This window comes from Schistocerca piceifrons, chromosome 3 (assembly GCF_021461385.2).
Source record: "Schistocerca piceifrons isolate TAMUIC-IGC-003096 chromosome 3, iqSchPice1.1, whole genome shotgun sequence".
Taxonomy (NCBI): Eukaryota; Metazoa; Arthropoda; class Insecta; order Orthoptera; family Acrididae; genus Schistocerca; species Schistocerca piceifrons.
Window position 1 is genome coordinate 914,104,311 of NC_060140.1, and position 18,750 is coordinate 914,123,060.

The following is an 18,750-nucleotide window of genomic DNA, read 5'->3' on the forward strand; positions in this document are numbered from 1 at the left end:
TTCACAAAGGTACATATATCACATTGGAACAACCGAAATAAAATGTTCAAACGTATCTACGTTCTGTAATTTAACTTAAAAAACCTACCTGTTACCAACTGTTTGTCTAAAATTGTGAGCCATATATTTGTGACTATTACAGCGCCATTTATGACAACGTGAAAAAAGTGGTCCAACTAAAACATTCAAATTTCTTTACGTACTACACGAATATGTAATAAAAATCGGGGTTCCTATTTTAAAATAACCAGTTGATATCCGTTTGACCTATGGCAGCGCCATGTAGCGGGCCAACCATAGCACCATCTGGTTTCCCCCTTCAAGTTGCGTTCTTTGAAGTTTTTTTGTTTGACGCTTATTTTGTGAGATATTTGGCCCGGTCACGATCAATGGACTATATACAACAGATGACTGAAGTATTGTGGAAGTGTTCCTTTGAGATGAAGGGTTTAGCATAGGAATGGAATTCATGGCTGTCCGCATCAGACAGGACAGAGAGAAGAAGAAGGAGGACAAGGATGTGTTGCAGTGGTACAAGACAGGAATGAGGAGACACAAGAGAGGGAAACATAAACGGAGGACAACCAATCTTAACAGCGTGACAATCGAATTACGATAATTACGCTGCCCTGAATAGGATTTTTCTACGTACTTGACCTCGAGTACCTCGAGTAGATGGCACTGCAGTTGCCGTGTGTGATGGCACGGCACGGGGTCGCTTGTGGTGTGGAGGGGCGAGCGGCGGATGCGCGTCTACTGTCGCCTATTTAAGCCCTCACTTCCCTCTCGGCGGTCGCGGTGGGGCGCGAGGGACGAAACGGACACCGGCAGCGGCAAGCAGTCCGGCCGCGGCCACAGCCACGGACAGCCATGAAGACAATACTGGTGAGTAGCCGCGGGCACGCTAGGGCGTCGGGAGTCGCCACTCAGCTCATCCATTGTTTCTGCCGCCCACCGGCGGTGTCAGCTTTCTCGGCGCAGCTCGCCTCTCAGTATAGGTCGACTCTCGCTAGCTCGAACCTTGATAAATCGAACCGTCTCAATAAATCGAAAAAGTTACGTGGTCTCTTGAAAAAACCTCAACAGTATCTACATCTACATAGATACTCTGCGAATCACATTTAAGTGCCTGGCAGAGGGTTCATCGAACCACCTTCACAATTCTCTGTTATTCCAATCTCGTACAGCGCGTGGAAAGAATGAGCACCTATACCTTTCCGTACGAGCTCTGATTTCCCTTATTTTATCGTGGTGATCGTTCCGCGCTATGAAGGTCGGTGTCAACAAAATATTTTCGCATTCGGAGGAGAAAGTTGGTCATTGGAATTTCGTGAGAACATTCCGCCGCAATGAAAAACGCCTTTCTTTTAATCATTTCCACCCCAAATCCTGTATCATTTCTGTGACACTCCCTCCCATATTTCGCGATAATAAAAAACGTGCTGCCTTTCTTTGAACTTTTTCGATGTATTCCGTCAGTCCTACCCGGTAACGATCCCACACCGCGCAGCAGTATTCTAAAAGAGGGCGGACAAGCGTAGTGTAGGCAGTCTCCTTAGCAGGTCTGTTACATTTTCTAAGTGTCCTGCCAATAAAACGCAGTCTCTGGTTAGCCTTCCCCACAGCATTTCCTATGTGTTCTTTCCAATTTGAGTTGTTAGGTATTTAGTTCAATTTACGGCTTTTAGATTAAACCTGATTTATCGTGTAACCGAAGTTTAACGAGTTCCTTTTAGTACTCATGTGGATGACCCCACACTTTTCGTTATTTAAGGTCAACTGTCACTTTACCCACCATTTCGATATTTCTTCTAAATCGTTTTCAGTTTGTTTTGATCTTCTGATGACTTTATTAGTGGATAAAAGACAGCGTCATCTGCAGACAACCTAAGACGACTGTTCATATTGTCTCCCAAATAAGGAACAGCAAAGGGCCTACAACACTACCTTGGGGAACGCCTGAAATCACTTCCGTTTTACTCTATGACTTTCCGTCAATTACTACGAACTGTGACCTCTCTGACAGTAAATCGCAAATCCCATCACATGACTGAGACGATATTCCACAAGCACGCAATTTTACTATTAGTCGCTTGTGTGGTACAGTGTCCAAACCGTTCCGGAAATCCAGAAGTACGGAATCGATCTGAAATCCCTTGTCAATATCACTTAGCACTTCATGTGAAAAAAGAGTTAGTTGTGTTTCATGCGAACGATGTTTTCTAAACCAATGTTGACTGTGTGTCAACAGACTGTTTCCTTCTAGGTAATTCATAATGTTGGAACACAATATATGTTCTAAAATCCTGCTGCATATTGACGTTAACGATATAGGCCTGTAATGTAGTGGGTTACTCCCACTACCTTTCTTGAATATTGGTGTGACCTTTACAACTTTCGAGTCTTTGGGTACGGATCTTTCTTCGAGCGAACGATTGTATATGATTGTTAAGTATGGAGCCAATGATCACCATACTCCGAAAGGAACCTAATTGGTATACATTCTGGACCAGAACACTTGCTTTTATTAACTGATTTGAGTTGCTTCACTACTCCGAGGATATTTACTTCTACGTTACTCATATTGGCAGCTGTTCTCGATTCGAATTCTGGAGTATTCACTTCATCTTCTTTTGTGAAGGCATTTCGGAAGGTTGTGTTTAGTAAATCTGCTTTGGCAGCACTGTCTTCGATAGTATCTCCATTACTATCACGCAGAGAAGGCACTGACTGTTTCTTGCCGCTAACATACTTCACATACGACCAGAATCTTTGGATTTTCTGCCAGGTTTCGAGACAAAGATTCGTTGTGGAAACTGTTATAGGCGTCTCGCATTTAACTCCGCGATAAGTTTCCAGCTTCTGTAAAGGATCGCCAATCTTGGGGATTTTGGGTCTGTTAAAATTTGGTATGTTTGTTTCTTTGTTTCTGAAACAGTGATCTAACCCGTTTTGTGTACCAAGGAGGATCAGCTCCGTCGTTTGTTAGTTTATTTGGTATAAACCTCTCAATTGCTACTGATACTATTTCTTTGAATTTAAGCCATATCTGGTCTACACTTATATAATTAATTTGTAATGAGTGTAGACTGTCTCTCAGGAAGGCGTCAAGTGAATTTTTATCTGCTTTTTTGAATAGGTACATTTTTCGCTTATTTTTCGAGGATTTTGGGATTACAATACTCAGTCTCTCTACGACAACCCTGTGTTCATTAATCCCTATATCGGTTTTGATGCTGGTTATTAATTCAGGATTGTTTGTTGCTAAGATGTCAAGTGTGTTTTCACAACCGTTTACTATTCGCGTGGGGTCATTAACTAACTGCTCGAAATAATTTTCAGAGAATGGGTTAGCACGATTTCGGATGATATTTTATGCATACCTCCGTAATTAAACATGTATGTTTGCCAACATATCGAGGGTAAATTAAAGTCGCCATCAACTATTATCGTATGAGTCGGGTATGATGTAATGTGTCGGGCAAACCCAACACCTTCCATGAAAACCCTGACTTGATAAGCAAATCCAGTAGTATGTCACATAGCTCCGAATAAATCGTGACATTAAATTAACGAAAGTAATACGAGTAACGAGTGAGCAAATGGAATACCACAGACTAACACAAGAATGCCTAAATGCATGTCATACCTTCCCACCGTGAGACAGACGCAGTTCCAAGGGGAGAAACGAGAACAGAAGCCGAGAGCAGAACCGTGTTAAGCTGGAAGGCCCTACGATAAGGGACGGACGGACACCCACGTCGCCAGCTAACTGCTAGGACCACACCACCCGCAAGTTTTAGCGTGAGACTTTTTTGCGTCTCTGGTACGTTAGGACCCCCCCCCCCCCCCCCAGCCCATGTTAAAAGCTAGAGCCCTCCAGAAGAACAGTATAGATATTATGATAACACAGAAAGGGCCACACCACCCGCAAGTTTTTAGCGTAAGACTTTTTCGCGTCTCTGTTACGTTGCAAAGTTTAAAAACATTGCCCCACCACGAAAAGTATAACGTTTCTCATTGGATAGACAGAATTTTTGTAGGCGGAGCTTAAGGTTAACATTGAGACCCTGATTGGTCAGATGAAAACACAGCCAGATAGTTTTTTTAAACCAACTTCGGTAAATTGTAGTCAGGAGAAGTTAGGAGAGAGTTGCTTCGGAGACGGCGAGGTGAGCGGAGCTGTGCTGCCCGCCGCCCCCTGACGAACACCGACAAGGTAATGAACGCACGCGATGCCGCATAACAGCGCATAAAGCTTCACTTAGAACTGCAGAAGTCTCATCTGTTACACCCCCTTTTTGTGTAATACTAGTGTCGATCGTCAATTAAAGCTCATGGCATTCACATTTGCCACTTGAAGTAAAAATCAGAATCGCGATGATTTTTCTGTTATATAGTTATTGAGAAGCCACATCAGCCACTGTAATTTACGACAAGTTAGATAGGTAATTAAAGATAATTGAGGGACACTGTAGACCATTTTGACAATTTTCTCTTTTGTGAAACTTAATTTAAACCTAGATTATAGATGTGATATGGCATAGGTCATCCTTCGATCCATTGTAGAACTTGGAAACCCACTCAGGGAATATTCGTTCACGTTTTTGTTGAACGCAGTTGGTTTTTACCATCCTGTATTAAAACATTTCCTTTTATCAATAGCGCAATTTATAAACAATGTTTTGTGAGTAGAATAAAATTTCCAATGGTAAACTTAACTGCTTTTTCGACGTTATTTTACCAGCTAACTAAAAATAGGAAAGCTTTGAGCCCCTTCCACTAAATTTAGTTAGTATTAAGATTCTTTTACAGGGAGTGCAGTGGAGCTGACGCTGAAATCATTAAGTATTTGGCTATATCATCACTAGTCTCACTGAACTGTTCTGAATTCTACATGTTATGTGTGGCCTGCCGTCTCCTTACCAGCAACATGTCCCAGGTTCAAACTAGTCAATTCACTAAAAAACATGCTAAGAGCGTCGTTGCGCGAAAGTGGTAGGGATACACGACTTAGAACAAACAGACACCATGCAGAATGTTAGAATATGGCGACCCTGCCAGGATGGTAAAATACCATGACTGAAGGTCGACCACATGCCTAACTAGGTCAGAAAAATATCCTGTTGAAAAATTTTCGTAATAAAAAAAATTTTTTGAACGTTATAAATAGTCGAAAACAGTAGCTGCAGCGATAGATAGTAATAAAGTATTCAATAGATAGACATTCTAGCAGAGACAACAGCATAATTAAGTTATGAAGTTTAATATTGTAAGAATTAAGTTTTCTCCTCAATGCAAGCGGACAGGTGGCGGATACATCGTTGACAAGTTGGTTCTGACCCAACAAGTAAGTGAATGGATTGTCAAATCGTGTGAACAAAAAGTTCATGAAACACGTGAGATCGTATGAGCGCATGTTGACTCGAAGTAGGGCGCGTGAATTGCTTTTAAAACAGAAAATAAAGTATTAGGAAAGATTAGCAATGGCAGATGGAGACCTTGACCGAATTGAGGTAGAGACCCAGCATGAAGATGGACAGAGAATAGAGGACAGTACAACAGACGATGCAGTATCGCGAGAAATAGGACATATAACACACCATAACGAGGATAATGTACGCCAAGGCACAGAAAACCAAAGTCAGCATACGACAGAGGAGCAGGAAAGTAGAGAGACAGTCGATGAGAATTCTAACTTGCGTCTTGAATACGTAGAACCCATAGTACAAGTAATCAGAGCTCCATCACCACAGAGTACAAGGAATTCGAGCAGAAACGTGTCACCGCACAGTTCAATGCAATCGGTTGCGAACCAACACTTGGGTGAAAACACAGAGCGTAGGACGTCGGAAGAAAACGCAATAGGACCCACCAATCTGGCAGAATTATTACAATTAATGACGGAAACCATGACAAGACAAAATAAAGAAATTGCGAACCAGATTAAAATTCAGAATGCAGAAATGACGAAACAAAATGCAGAAACCACGAGACAAATGCGTGCGATTAAAGAACAAAACAAAAAAATTCAGTTACAGCTAACTCATATTGAAGACGAGGCAAAAGAATCTCGAGAAGTGATAGGAAACTTAATAACAGGGTACAATCAATTGAGAACAGACATTGACAAGGTACAAGTGGACGTACACACATTGCGTAATGACATTCAGGACGAGATCAAAACATTACGTAACAATGCCCAGGCAGAAGTCAAGAAACTAGAGAAACAGATAAACGTAATTACTAGACAAGCAGCAGGTACAGCGCGTGAAGTTGTTGAAAACAGTGTGTTACACAAACGTATCACAAAAGCAGCGCTGAAAAGATATGATAACTGCATAGTCAAAATAAGAGCGCAAACGAAGCGACAATTTCAGAAATTGCGAACAGAGTTGTTGCAAACCATTGAAGAGCGTACTGAACAGGATCGAAAAAGCACTGAGTCTGCAACCACATCCGTATCTGTAACAGCACCGGAAAAACAAGCAATTAACGAAGATATCATGCATTTTCGATTCCAATCACAGGCGGAAAATAACATACGTGAAATCAGACAGCCTGCACAGCAACAAACACGTTTCGAAATTCTTGATGAACAAACGTCATCACAAACACATGCGGAACCACAAATGTATCTTTCAAGACAGTTTGGATCGTGCAATGAAGCAGCAAGATTAGCCAGACAAGAGACCGAACCAATACCTGACAATGGAAAGACAGGTCGCGAAGAGGACAGTGCAACGCATTGAGCTACACGTTCACAACCGATGGAAGAAAATCGTTGCGTACCACTCCAACGATACTACGCAAGGGTAGGCGAAAGTTACAGTGGACAATATCCAATGGATCTACCACAACCGGAAAGAACGACGGGAGAAATGATCAGCAACTGCATCATCTGAACTGGGAGGTCGGTAAAAGGATCCAATTATTTTATTCCGGTTGCCAACAATGACCTCTGCCCATGCTAACTCACAGGAAGGATCTACTTCAATTTCGCGACAAGTTAAACTACTTCTAACAGCAACAAACGCGCCACCGCCAACCGTGTTTAGCCTATCTTTTCGGAACACCGTTAGTTTCTTAGCAAAAATTTCGGCTGAGGTTATATCCGGCTTCAGCTCTCAGTGCCTATAACGATTTGAGCATCAGTGCTTTCTATTAGCGCTTGAAGCTCTGGTACTTTCCCAACACAGCTACGACAATTTACAACTGTTACACCAATGGCTCCTGTATCTGTGTTCTTCCTGTGTTCAGTCTGCACCCTTTGTGACTGAAGTCCATCTTGTGTTTTCCCGATACCCTCTAACCTAAAAAACCGCCCAGTCCACGCCAGTAGGAAGACATCATACGCATTTTCGTATATGCGATATAAATCGAAGCAATAGTCATAACCTGCCGTCCACGTACACTGTAGACTTGCAAGTTGGCCGCTATCTAACACCTGATAGTAAGAACCGTTTCCTTGTTTTTTCGACGTTCAGTTCTTCGTGACACTTCTTTCAAAATGTTCTAATGTGTGTGAATTCCTAAGGGACCAAACTGCTGAGGTCATCAGTCCCTAGACTCACACACTACTTAAACTTACTTATGCTAAGAACAACACACACACACACACCCATGCCCGAGGTAGAACTCGAATATCCGGTGGGAGGGGCCACGAAATCACTCACATGCCGCCTTTAACCACGCGGCCCCTTCGCGCGGCGACACATCTTTAGTTACGCAAAAATGCATAATCTACTAGAGTACGATACGTAAAATAGTTGCAGACATGTCTTCTTAGAAATACACGTTCTCGACTCTCGCAGAAAAGAAACAGGCTGTTGACACACTGGAATGTGGGGTGAAAAAGAAAGGATGTAGCGAAAACTTTCATGATTTCGCCACCCGCGCTGTTAGCAGTGCTGAAGCAGAGATGTCAGACTGATTAAAACGTATCATTGGAATGGCGGAAACGGACCCGGTTCCATCTTTTTTAAGATGAAGAAGAATAAGACTGTGACTGTAAAAGAGCAAAAAGTCGTCATTGCAAACTCTGTGCATGTACATCCTCGGAACGCAAGTAGAGGGTGACGTATTTTTCGACTAAGGTCACAACAGAAAACGGGTTTGGAAAAGAACGCTAGAAGTTATTCAAGCAGAAATAGTTCACTGATTTCTTTGTAAAATAAAACTGACATTTTCTTCAGTATTTTCGCAAATTTTATGTGCAATTGTCTTTCGTGTTAAAATACATTAAATTTCATGAAACGGAAAAAGTAAACTTTAACGTAAACAGTAGTTCTTGCTTTGTAAGAGAGTCCGAATGATATTCAAACTACACTAACATTTTTAACTCTGTTTCGCGAAAGGATTCTCGTAGTTCGACACTTGATTTGTATTTGATCAGTCATACTTTTTTTTTTAAACGAACTCTCGATGATTCAAACTCTTCCGGAGGTCATTTGAAATTCTAGCCGACTGTACGTACTCGTCTGAGGCCCCATCGCACACCATCGTACTGTTACAGTCACTGGTTTGATATTGTATCCCATCTGCGTGGCATTTCGTCCGTCATATATTACAGAGTTAGTACAGTAAGGACGTATATATTTTCTGGAGTAGCAAGTAAGACTTCCATTCACCACACTAGTACCTTCTGAAAAGGTTTCAGTTGTGTGTTCTCCTCCGCCTGTTTAGTTCCTCCTTCTACTGATGGATAGCGCCATGTCTGTCTCGCTATGTCATTTGAAACTGCCTCCCTGCTGTTTTTTCTACTTGAAGTGTGTAGATAAACTTTCCATTCAAGACCAGCTATCGCTAGCAGCCCTCCATTTTAAATTTTCTTTGGTTTACACATAATTACAACTGTCTCAGTAACTGTAAGTTTCTTTAGCCTTAGTACGCTCCTTGTACGATTACTCTGTTACTACTTACTAAATTAAATTATGTAATGCCATCATCTCGACGTTATTATTGTTACTTATTTTTCATATACTCCGAGAAATTATTTTTTATACAAAGTCGTGCTGGAAAGAAATGCCAGCCAATTTTTTTATGTGAAACCTCTTAAAGTTTCTTAAATAAAAAGCTTTACTTACGTTCCACATCCTTATTTTTAATGTTTACGCCTTTATTTCTCAACACATTTACCCTGGCGACAAAGAAATTTCTCCCAATGCCAGGCCAGTTTGTCGATACTATCACTGTAGAACGTTTGTAGTGTCAATTTGTAGGAAAGTACATAAAATTTTCTCTAGCGTACTTCGCTAGTGCCGAATCGCACCGTAAGGAGCACTAGCGGCAGTTGCGTTAACGATGACTGCCTTCACTGTGTGTCATTCCTTAGGGACAAACTGCTGAGGTATCGGTCGCTAGACTTACACACTACTTAAACTAACTTATGCTAAGAACAACACACACACCCATGCCCGAGAGAGGACTCGGACTTCTGCATCTACATATACATTTATACTCCGCAAGCCACCCAACGGTGTGTGGCGGAGGGCACTTTACGTGCCAATATCATTACCTCCCTTTACTGTTCCAGTCGCGTACGGTTCGCGGGAAGAACGACTGTCGCAAAGCCTCCGTGCGCGCTCGAATCTCTCTAATTTTACATTCGTGATCTCCTCGGGAGGTATAAGTAGGGGGAAGCAATATATTCGATACCTCATCCAGAAACGCACCCTCTCGAAACCTGGCGAGCAAGCTACACCGCGATGCAGAGCGCCTCTCTTGCAGAGTCTGCCACTTGAGTTTGCTAAACATCTCCGTAACGCTATCACGCTTACCAAATAACCCTGTGACGGAACGCGCCGCTCTTCTTTGGATCTTCTCTATCTCCTCTGTGAACCCGATCTGGTACGGATCCCACACTGATGAGCAATACTCAAGTACAGGTTGAACGAGTGTTTTATAAGCCACCTCCTTTGTTGATGGACTACATTTTCTAAGGACTCTCCCAATGAATCTCAACCTGGCACCCGCCTTACCAACAATTATTTTTATATGATCATTCCACTTCAAATCGTTTCGTACGCATACTCCCGGATATTTTACAGAAGTAACTGCTACCAGTGTTTGTTCCGCTATCATATAATCATACAATAAAGGATCCTGATTTCTATGTATTCGCAATACATTACATTTGACTATGTTAAGGGTCAGTTGCCACTCCTTGCACCAAGTGCATATCCTCTGCAGATCTTCCTGCATTTCGCTGCAGTTTTCTAACGCTGCAACTTCTCTGTATACTACTGCATCATCCGCGGAAAGCCGCATGAGACTTACGACACTATCTACTAGGTTATTTATATATATTGTGAAAAGCAATGGTCCCATAACACTCCGCTGTGGCACGCCAGAGGTTACTTTAACGTCTGTAGACGTCTCTCCGTTGAGAACAACATGCTGTGTTCTGTTTGCTAAAAACTCTTCAATCCAGCCACACAGCTGGTCTGATATTCCGTAGGCTCTTACTTTGTTTATCAGGCGCCTTCCAGAAGTCAAGGAAAATGGCTTCTACCTGGGAGCCTGTATCTAATATTTTCTGCATCTCATGAACAAATAAAGCGAGTTGGGTCTCACACGATCGCTGGTTCCGAAATCCATGTTGATTCTTACAGAGTAGATTCTGGGTTTCCAGAAATGACATGACACGCTAGAAAAAAACATGTTCTAAAATTCTACAACAGATCGATGTCAGCGATATAGGCCTATAGTTTTGGGCATCTGCTCGACGACCCTTCTTGAAAACTGGAACTATCTGTGCTCTTTTCCAATCATTTGGAACCCTCCGTTCCTCCAGAGACCTGCGGTACACGGCTGTTATAAGGGGGGCGGGAGGGGCCGCGCAATCCGTGAAATTGCGCCTCAAACCGCGCGGCCATTCCGCGCGGCAGACTTTAGTGTACCCGAGCGTGCTAGCTGTGTGTTTTGGTTTGAAGAATCTGAGTTAACCCACACAACTGTAGGATCTGTGGCAGTGAAAATCCACATCAAACATTGTAATAGGTTCGTGATAGCCCTAAAATATACGTATTTTGTGCATTGATTAAAAACAAGGTGTACGGCCCCTTTTCTTTCCGGGAGAGAACCATCAACGGGGTAATGTACCCGGCTACGTTACAACAATTTGTGATACCACAGATCGACGAGGATGACAAGGAACGAAATGTTTCCTTCATGCATGATGGTGCACCATCAGACTACTTGGCTGACGTCCGGGATTTTCTCAGTTACCGCTTTCCAGGTCAATGGGTTTGCCGTGATGAGCCAATTGCTCGGCCCCCACGTTCCCCAGACCTGACGCCTCTCTATTTTTTTATGGGTATTCATCAAAAATATCGCATTTGTACCTCCTCTGCCGGCTCCTCTACCTGAACTTAGAGCACGAATTTACGCCTCCAATGAGCTAGTTACACCTACAATGCTATAGCGAGTTTGGGAAGAAATTGGCTTTCGACAGGACGTGTGCAGGATAGCCAACGGATGCCACATACAACATCCCTAGTTTAAGGTAAAAAAAAACTTTATGTGTTCCCCTACAAAATAACACTAAACCGAGCGCTATATCTTCTTTCAAAAAATTTATATGAAATATTGAAGTTCTTAAGGGTTTTTGAAACCACAGCTTCAAACGTACCGAGTGGCTACAATTAATATCAACAACATTAGTACCCAGGTGAAACTCCAACCTCTGCAGGAAATGATTTGGGCTTCAGACAGGTGAAACTCCAAACTCTGCAGGAAATGATTTGGGCTTCAGACACTGACGTCGTGTTGCTTCAGGAGGTGCCAACCTGCCGGATGTGGCCGGTTACGCCTCTCCTGGTGGCGTCCTTGGAGGCGGAGCAGCCACTTATGTTCGTGAGAGCATATCAGTTGAAGATGTCATGTACCCGCCATCCGCGAGAGGTATGGAATTTACCATGATGGACACCCGCATTGTAAATGTGTAGGCGCTGTCTTGCTCTGGCCATAGAAGAGACAGACCTCGAATTTACTCAGAGGAGATCAATCCCCTCTTTCTAGACCGCTACAAACACTGTATGGCTGGCGGCGACTTCAATTGTGTTTGACATCGGAAGGAGCTACAGCTCAACCCTTGCTAGGAACTGTGGTTTGTCGTCAACGACCTTCCCCTCTGTGACACATGGGAGATTCAGCATGGCGATGCACAAGGCTATGCTTATCAGACGGGCCTCTGTGCGACTCGCCTTTATAGCTTTTCCGTCGATGCTATCGAAGATGCAGAACATTGGACCTTGGCATTCCCTGACCTCTGTAAATTGTCCTTCCACGGCGCAGTCGTGTGCCGCGGAAAGTAAACACCACACACTCAACCAATTCTGTCAGCGGCATGTAGCGGAAGTTTGGGCAGTGTACGAACGTCAGCTTCCGGCATATGTGACGACGATAGCTTGGCGGTTGTAATGCGCCAAGCCTGCAATACGGCGAGTCTTGATGCAGTTTGGCAGGGAACTGTCTGCATAGAACCACCATACAAAGGACTTGTACTTCAGTTGCTTCGTGAACTCACATAATTGCCCTCACTCGTCACAGATTGAGGGAGTGGTCGTGAGGACTCGCCGTCAAGATACGACGTGGCAGGAAGACCCCTCACTTCACCACATCGGGACTGACAGGAAGCACTGTGGGCAACAATTGGTCTCGGAGCTCGTTAGTTGCGGAGGGCATGGAGCCGCCAACCAGGCCCATATCGTCGCTGACTTTGTGGAACACTTGCGCCACATTTATCAGTACAAGCAACGTGAAATTCATGACTTGGAGCCGGTTTTGTCCCACATCACTCGCACCATCTAGGGCATCGAAGTTGAAACCATGATGGAGGACATCACCCGCGATGACTTCAAGATAGCGAAACGTGCCTGGTACGGATGGTCTCCCTGCGGAATTTTATCGGGCTTTCAAGGATTTGGTGGCGCCAAAGGTGACTGCAATGTTCCATGAACTGTTGACTACAGCCGCCACGGTTCCACCATCATTTGTCGAAGGCGTCATCATCCCAGTTCACAGGCCATCACAGTGGAATCTAGTTGCCCACTACTGCCCCCTTACCTTACTCAATGCCGACTACAAGATATTTGCACGTTTTTGGCCACGCTATGCCATCAGATCCTTCCGAGTATACTATCCACGGAACAAAAAACGTCAGGTGGACTCTTCAGTGCCCAGACAGCCATTGGTGATTGTCGAGATGTCATTGTTATAGCATCTACGTCCAATCTCCATGCAGCTTTAGCGGCCGTCGATTTTGACAATGCTTTTGATCGGATGCGACATGATTACCTCTTTGCTGTCATTGAGCGGATGGGCTTCCCGACCCCCATCATTGGTACCATGCGACGTCTCTACGACAGCACACACTCCTTTGACGAGGTTAATGGTCGTATCGCCGGACCGGTGCCGATCTGCTGTTCCTTGCGTCAGGGATGCCCGCTATCAATGCACCTTTACTTTCTCGCACTGGAGCCACTTACTGGGAGTCTCGTGACGCACTTGTCAGGATTCACCCTGCAGCAATACACATTCCACTGTCGTGCCTACACAGACGACCTGTTGCTGCTGGTACGGTCACGGGAAGAGAGCAAAAGTGTACCAGATCTGATATCTACGTATGGGATCTCGTAGACAGTGCTATGGGTGTTGCCAAATCTGCAGTGATGTCAACTGTCCGAAGACTCGCTACAGAAGAATTGACGCCTCTACCCTTGCGTCCAGAGATTACAATACCTTGGCACTGTATTTATGTCTATCAGCTGTCGCACCACCGCCGTCAACTTCTGGTGCGTCCTCAATGTCACCTGTACGACCGTTCGGCAACATCGCCTATTTGCCTTGATGCTTTGCAGTGTGTGGAATATCTGAACGTACACGGTTTCCAAGCTGGTGTATAATAGTCCAGGTCCTCTCGAGGTCGCCGGCAATTGGTCGCAGTCAGCAGGCCGCGTTGGGTTCTTCCTGATGGCTGGTAAGATATGAAACACTCACCCTACCCCAGAAAGGCGGGGGACTTGGGCTCGCCAACGTCCGGTGTCGTGCGGTGGCCTTCTGTCTGAACAGCATGAACAAACAGTGGTCTGTCAATGGGAATTAACTCACGTGACAACTCTTGGACATGTACACGTCATCCTCCAGCTCACCACCTGTGTTAGTAGAATATGTTGCGCCTCTATTTGCGCATCCGTCTGTTGTCCTTTTTGTGGACTTCAGCTATGTCCACACTGGCCTCCCATGTATGCACATCTCTCCCCCCCCCCCCCCCCCCCCTATGTCCAAAGAATTCCTACATGCAGTTACTACGTGGTGTACCTTGCAACGTTGAGATTAAGTATCCATTAAAGAGGTGGACACTTGTGTGGCGCAACTTTCATTAGCAACACCTCCCACCACTGTCTGAGCGAGATGGTATCACGTCGTCTGTGGAAAATTCGTTTAAATGTGATTGCGCAATTTTGGTAAACATTTTTGGAAATAGTAATCAATAGAGTATTTATTTTAACTAAAGTTCAGTCTTGATCACAACACTTATGTCTCAATAACATAGGTGACCGGTTTCGGTTATATTTATATAGCCATCTTCAGACCCATGGCTTCCTTGGAGGATGGTAGGCGGAGCTCTCCTCAGCTGCTGCGAAGTCAACTGATCAGTTGACCATGGCTTCCTTGGAGGATGGTAGGCGGAGCTCTCCTCAGCTGCTGCGAAGTCAACTGATCAGTGGACTTCGTAGCAGCTGAGGAGAGCTCCGCCTACCATCCTCCAAGGAAGCCATGGGTCTGAAGATGGTTATATAAATATAACTGAAACCGGTCACCTATGTTATTGAGACATAAGTGTTGTGATCAAGACTTAACTTATTTTAAAATATAAATGTGATTGGTTTAAAGGACAGTCTTTCATGCTCAATCTGTCATTTGCTGGATGATGACAGCAATCGCCTGATCTGCGCTAGTGTTCTTGAAGACTGGACACTGGGACGGAAAATGGCCGCCTGTTTCATTCACGCCCCTCCATCCATGGTCCTATAGTACGCTTTCATTCGCCTGGAGGACGTGTGTTCCCCTGCAGCCAAGACTCATGCGTAGTCTGGGTCAAAGGATGGACAGTCACCTACCTTGATGGAGTCGGGGACAATTCGTGGCTTGGTCTTTGGACGGTCCCACAGAATGAGCATACAGTGATTGAACGACGTCCACACCACCGTGGCTATCTCGTCAGATACCTTCGTGGGGTATTGCGCTACCACACGCTCATGTTATTTGAAGCCCCAAGCGGGCGCCTCACCTGACATTGTACTGTCCTTTTCCATTCACGTCTCCCCTGCCTACCACTAGTGTGTCATATAATGAAATTTTATGGCTACAGTTAAGTATATCCTTTCCTGACTGCCCCTTCTCGTCGTTTTCTGGTTGGTTGGTGGTGCTGGGAACGCTGTGGCAAGGCCTTGTGAGGTCGACCACTGCCCAATCCATGCCCCTGCCCTGCCATTGCTCATAATGATGATGATGATGATGATGATGATGTTTGGTTTGTAGGGTGCTCAACTGCGCGGTTAGCAGTACCTGCACAAATTCCCAACCTTTGCTCGGTCCAATCTCGCCACTTACATGAATGATGATGAAATGCTGAGGACAACACAAACACCCAGTCATCTCGAGGCAGGTGAAAATCCATGACCCCACTAGGAATAGAACCCGGGACCCCGTGCTCAGGAAGCTAGAACGCGACTGCGAGACCACGAGCTGCGAACCCTGCCATTGAGCCACAGGTGACCTCCATCTATTTATATCCCATCATCCCTACCTTCTATATCCTTAACAGGAACAGGCAGTTTTCGCCAATGCATTTTCTGATGTTATGCTGATTTGGTGTGTTGTTTGCTTATAAACAAAGTTTGTATTACCTTCTCATTTTTCAAAAAAATAACTAAATAAATAAACAAAAAAGAGTAAAAAGTGGTCAGAGAAAAAAAATGAGAGCAGGAGACCTGGGTTCGAATCATGGCCTAGGTAGAAATTTTTATTCGCCACTTTAGTTTGCATGTCATGCACGTCATGTTCTGTGGAGAGTAATTTAGTGACCTGTTCTTGTGCAGGTGCTCCTGAGCGCAGTGATCACAGCTGCAGTGGCCAGGCCTGGCTCGCTGGAGGCTGTCCAAGGAACCATTCCAGACGCTGCATCCTCAAAGGCGCCAACAGTGAGGACAAACAACAATGCCATCCAAGAGGCAAATGTTGATGGCAAAAACATAGTTCGAATCCTCAGAAGCCTCCATAACCCTGTACGAGGCACTTTCAAAAAGTCCAGGCTCGCCAATCCCATACTACCTGACAGTTTTCCCATCAGTGACAGTGGCAATAACTCCACCGGCACTCGGTTCGTTGACAATCCCCACATCGGTCTTCCTTTTGGAACCCTGTTGCCTCTACCTGATCCTCTAAGTCGATATCAAGACTCACCAACTACTAACACTGCAGATGCTTCAACTACTTTTAAAATACGAATAGACAGCCCTCATGTTGGCCTTCCTGCTGACAGTCCCATTTCTCATTCACCTGCCAGTGCCACTACTGTCAGCAGTCCTATAACTAATTTCCAGACTGATACCTCATCTGAAGGAGCCTCTGGCAGTTCCCTTTACAATATTCTTACTGAGGTTTCTTCGAAGGATGATGGTGCTAACAAACTTTCGACTGGTACTTCTCCTGCCAGCTTAACTGTCAACAGCGGTGCTGTCCATTCCAGCAGCCAGCCCAAAAGTCAGTCTGTTGACGTCAGTCCAGATCTCCCAGATGCTTCTACTCCCAACAGTTTCCCCACTCATTGTACCCTTGTTTTCTTCCCTGTCAGTATCCCCACTTCAAATGCTCCCAGCACTGCTGGTTTACCTTTGAAAAGTGGCTCTGCTAATTTTCCCACCAACAACGGCAATACTGATTTTCTTGTAAGTAATCCCTTCAGCGAATTCCTCGCCAAAACTGTCAGTCCCAAATTCTTCTCTAAAAACCCGTTTTCGACTTTACCCTCCACTAGCAGCCAAGTAAAATTTTTTCACAGTCTCCCAGTCAACAGTGTCACAGGCAATCCTCAAAGCCATATTCCCATTAACACTGTCTCGTCTGGTTTCCCCAACAGTAGCCCCGAAACTTGTCCTCTGAAAAATATTGCTTTCCTTATGAACAATCCTTCTCACAGTGTTCCTGGAAACATTCCCACTTCCGTAGCTCCAGTAACTAGCCGCTCCAACAGTGTTCTAGTCAATAGTGCCAGTGTACTCCTGTATAGCGATACTGTGCCACTTGGAAATGTCGTCAACACGGCTCAAGGTCCTGTCCTCGTTGGCGGACCCTCGAATTTCGCCATTTTTCCACAACAGCCATCACTGGATGACATCAGTCAGGTATTGCACTAACCTCTCACCTACCATAGTCAAATTGTAATTGCTTTGTCTTCTGCAGAGAATACACACGTAATCTATTTTCGAAAATAGTCAAAGAAGTTAACTTGTGATCTTAATTAGTCAATCGATAACATACTTAACATTTCAAAGACGTCTTTCTCTCTTAGAAGTCGCTATATATGATGACGTGCTATTATTGTACTTCATCATTAAGCAATTTTCAAGTGCTTCAAATACTGATATCGTAGCTACCATATGATTTTACTTTGTTCAGCAGCATTTTAATTCTGTATGCATACGAGCGACCAAGAGTAGAGAAGTTATCTGCTCGGTTAGTTGTATCGTTTGCTACTTCTTCAGAAAGCGTTCATTCCTTCACTTTAAATGCCAGTCGTTGTTCTGAGCTGCTGTATGAATTGATGGAATGTAACGTATTTACTTAGATCTATGCAACAGGATTTTTTTTAAAATTGGAACATAATGTACAGGGTGACTCAGATACAAAAGAACAGATTTCAGTTGTTTGTTACAGACAAACTATAAAAGATAGAAAGATACTGCACATGTCCACGAATAGAGAAAGGTTCAAAGTTTTGTCATAGCTGCGCTGTTGGTTGCGTATAGTATAGTGTCTGAAACTTGGATCCTTCCTCTGTACAGTGACGTGCGCAGTGTGTTTCTATCTTTAATAGTCTGCCGGTAATAAACAACTGAAATCGGTTCTTTCTTTCTGAATTACCCCGTACTTTCGTTCCTATCAATAACAAATTGATTTATAAAGTGCAATGATGGGAAACGATTAAAAGTACCTGCACGTTACCACAGTTGTAGTTTATGGCCTGCTGTTGTTTCGTGCTTTACTTTCTCGTGTATTCCGTATACGTTTGTACATTCCTATCTGCTTAAGTATTGAAGACTGCCAAAACTGAAATAACACATAGAGAATGGTAAACGGAAATATCGTCTTTCAAACAATGTCTTCAGGCTACGGCCTCATTTCGCTACACTTAATTGCTTTCATATTTCTGAATTGGTTATTGTGAGCCAGCTCTTAGTTCTGTTTACAGCAATCGGGAATTTTCAGTCACGGTCCTTCAAGAAATTATCTTAATTGGAGACTACCGATGCAAACGAACACATAAAAGTAACGTAGAGGGCAGTGGCTTCGTACATAAAGTAAGTAACGCACAGTGGTACAGACAAAGTCTTTCTGAGGATCAGCGATAAGTGAAGTGGAAAACCACGGATATGATTGGCTATAACAAAGGGTAGTTCCTTCTTAGGCGCTGAATTTTTTCAAGAAACTTATGATTCTTATTATCTGTCTCTTCAGTGTCCT

General features: G+C 44.1%; 1 protein-coding gene across 1 annotated transcript in view; it reads left to right on the forward strand.

The window, feature by feature from the left end:
• The first annotated feature begins 786 nt into the window (after positions 1–786).
• The window catches only part of LOC124789412, a 34,162-nt gene continuing 16,198 nt past the window's right edge, over positions 787–18,750 (forward strand). Inside the window, exons 1-2 of the mRNA XM_047256757.1 lie at positions 787–885; positions 16,107–17,411. Of these exons, the coding sequence (XP_047112713.1) occupies positions 871–885; positions 16,107–17,411 (1,320 nt within the window). The 5' untranslated portion in view covers positions 787–870. The remainder of the gene's footprint in view (positions 886–16,106; positions 17,412–18,750) is intronic.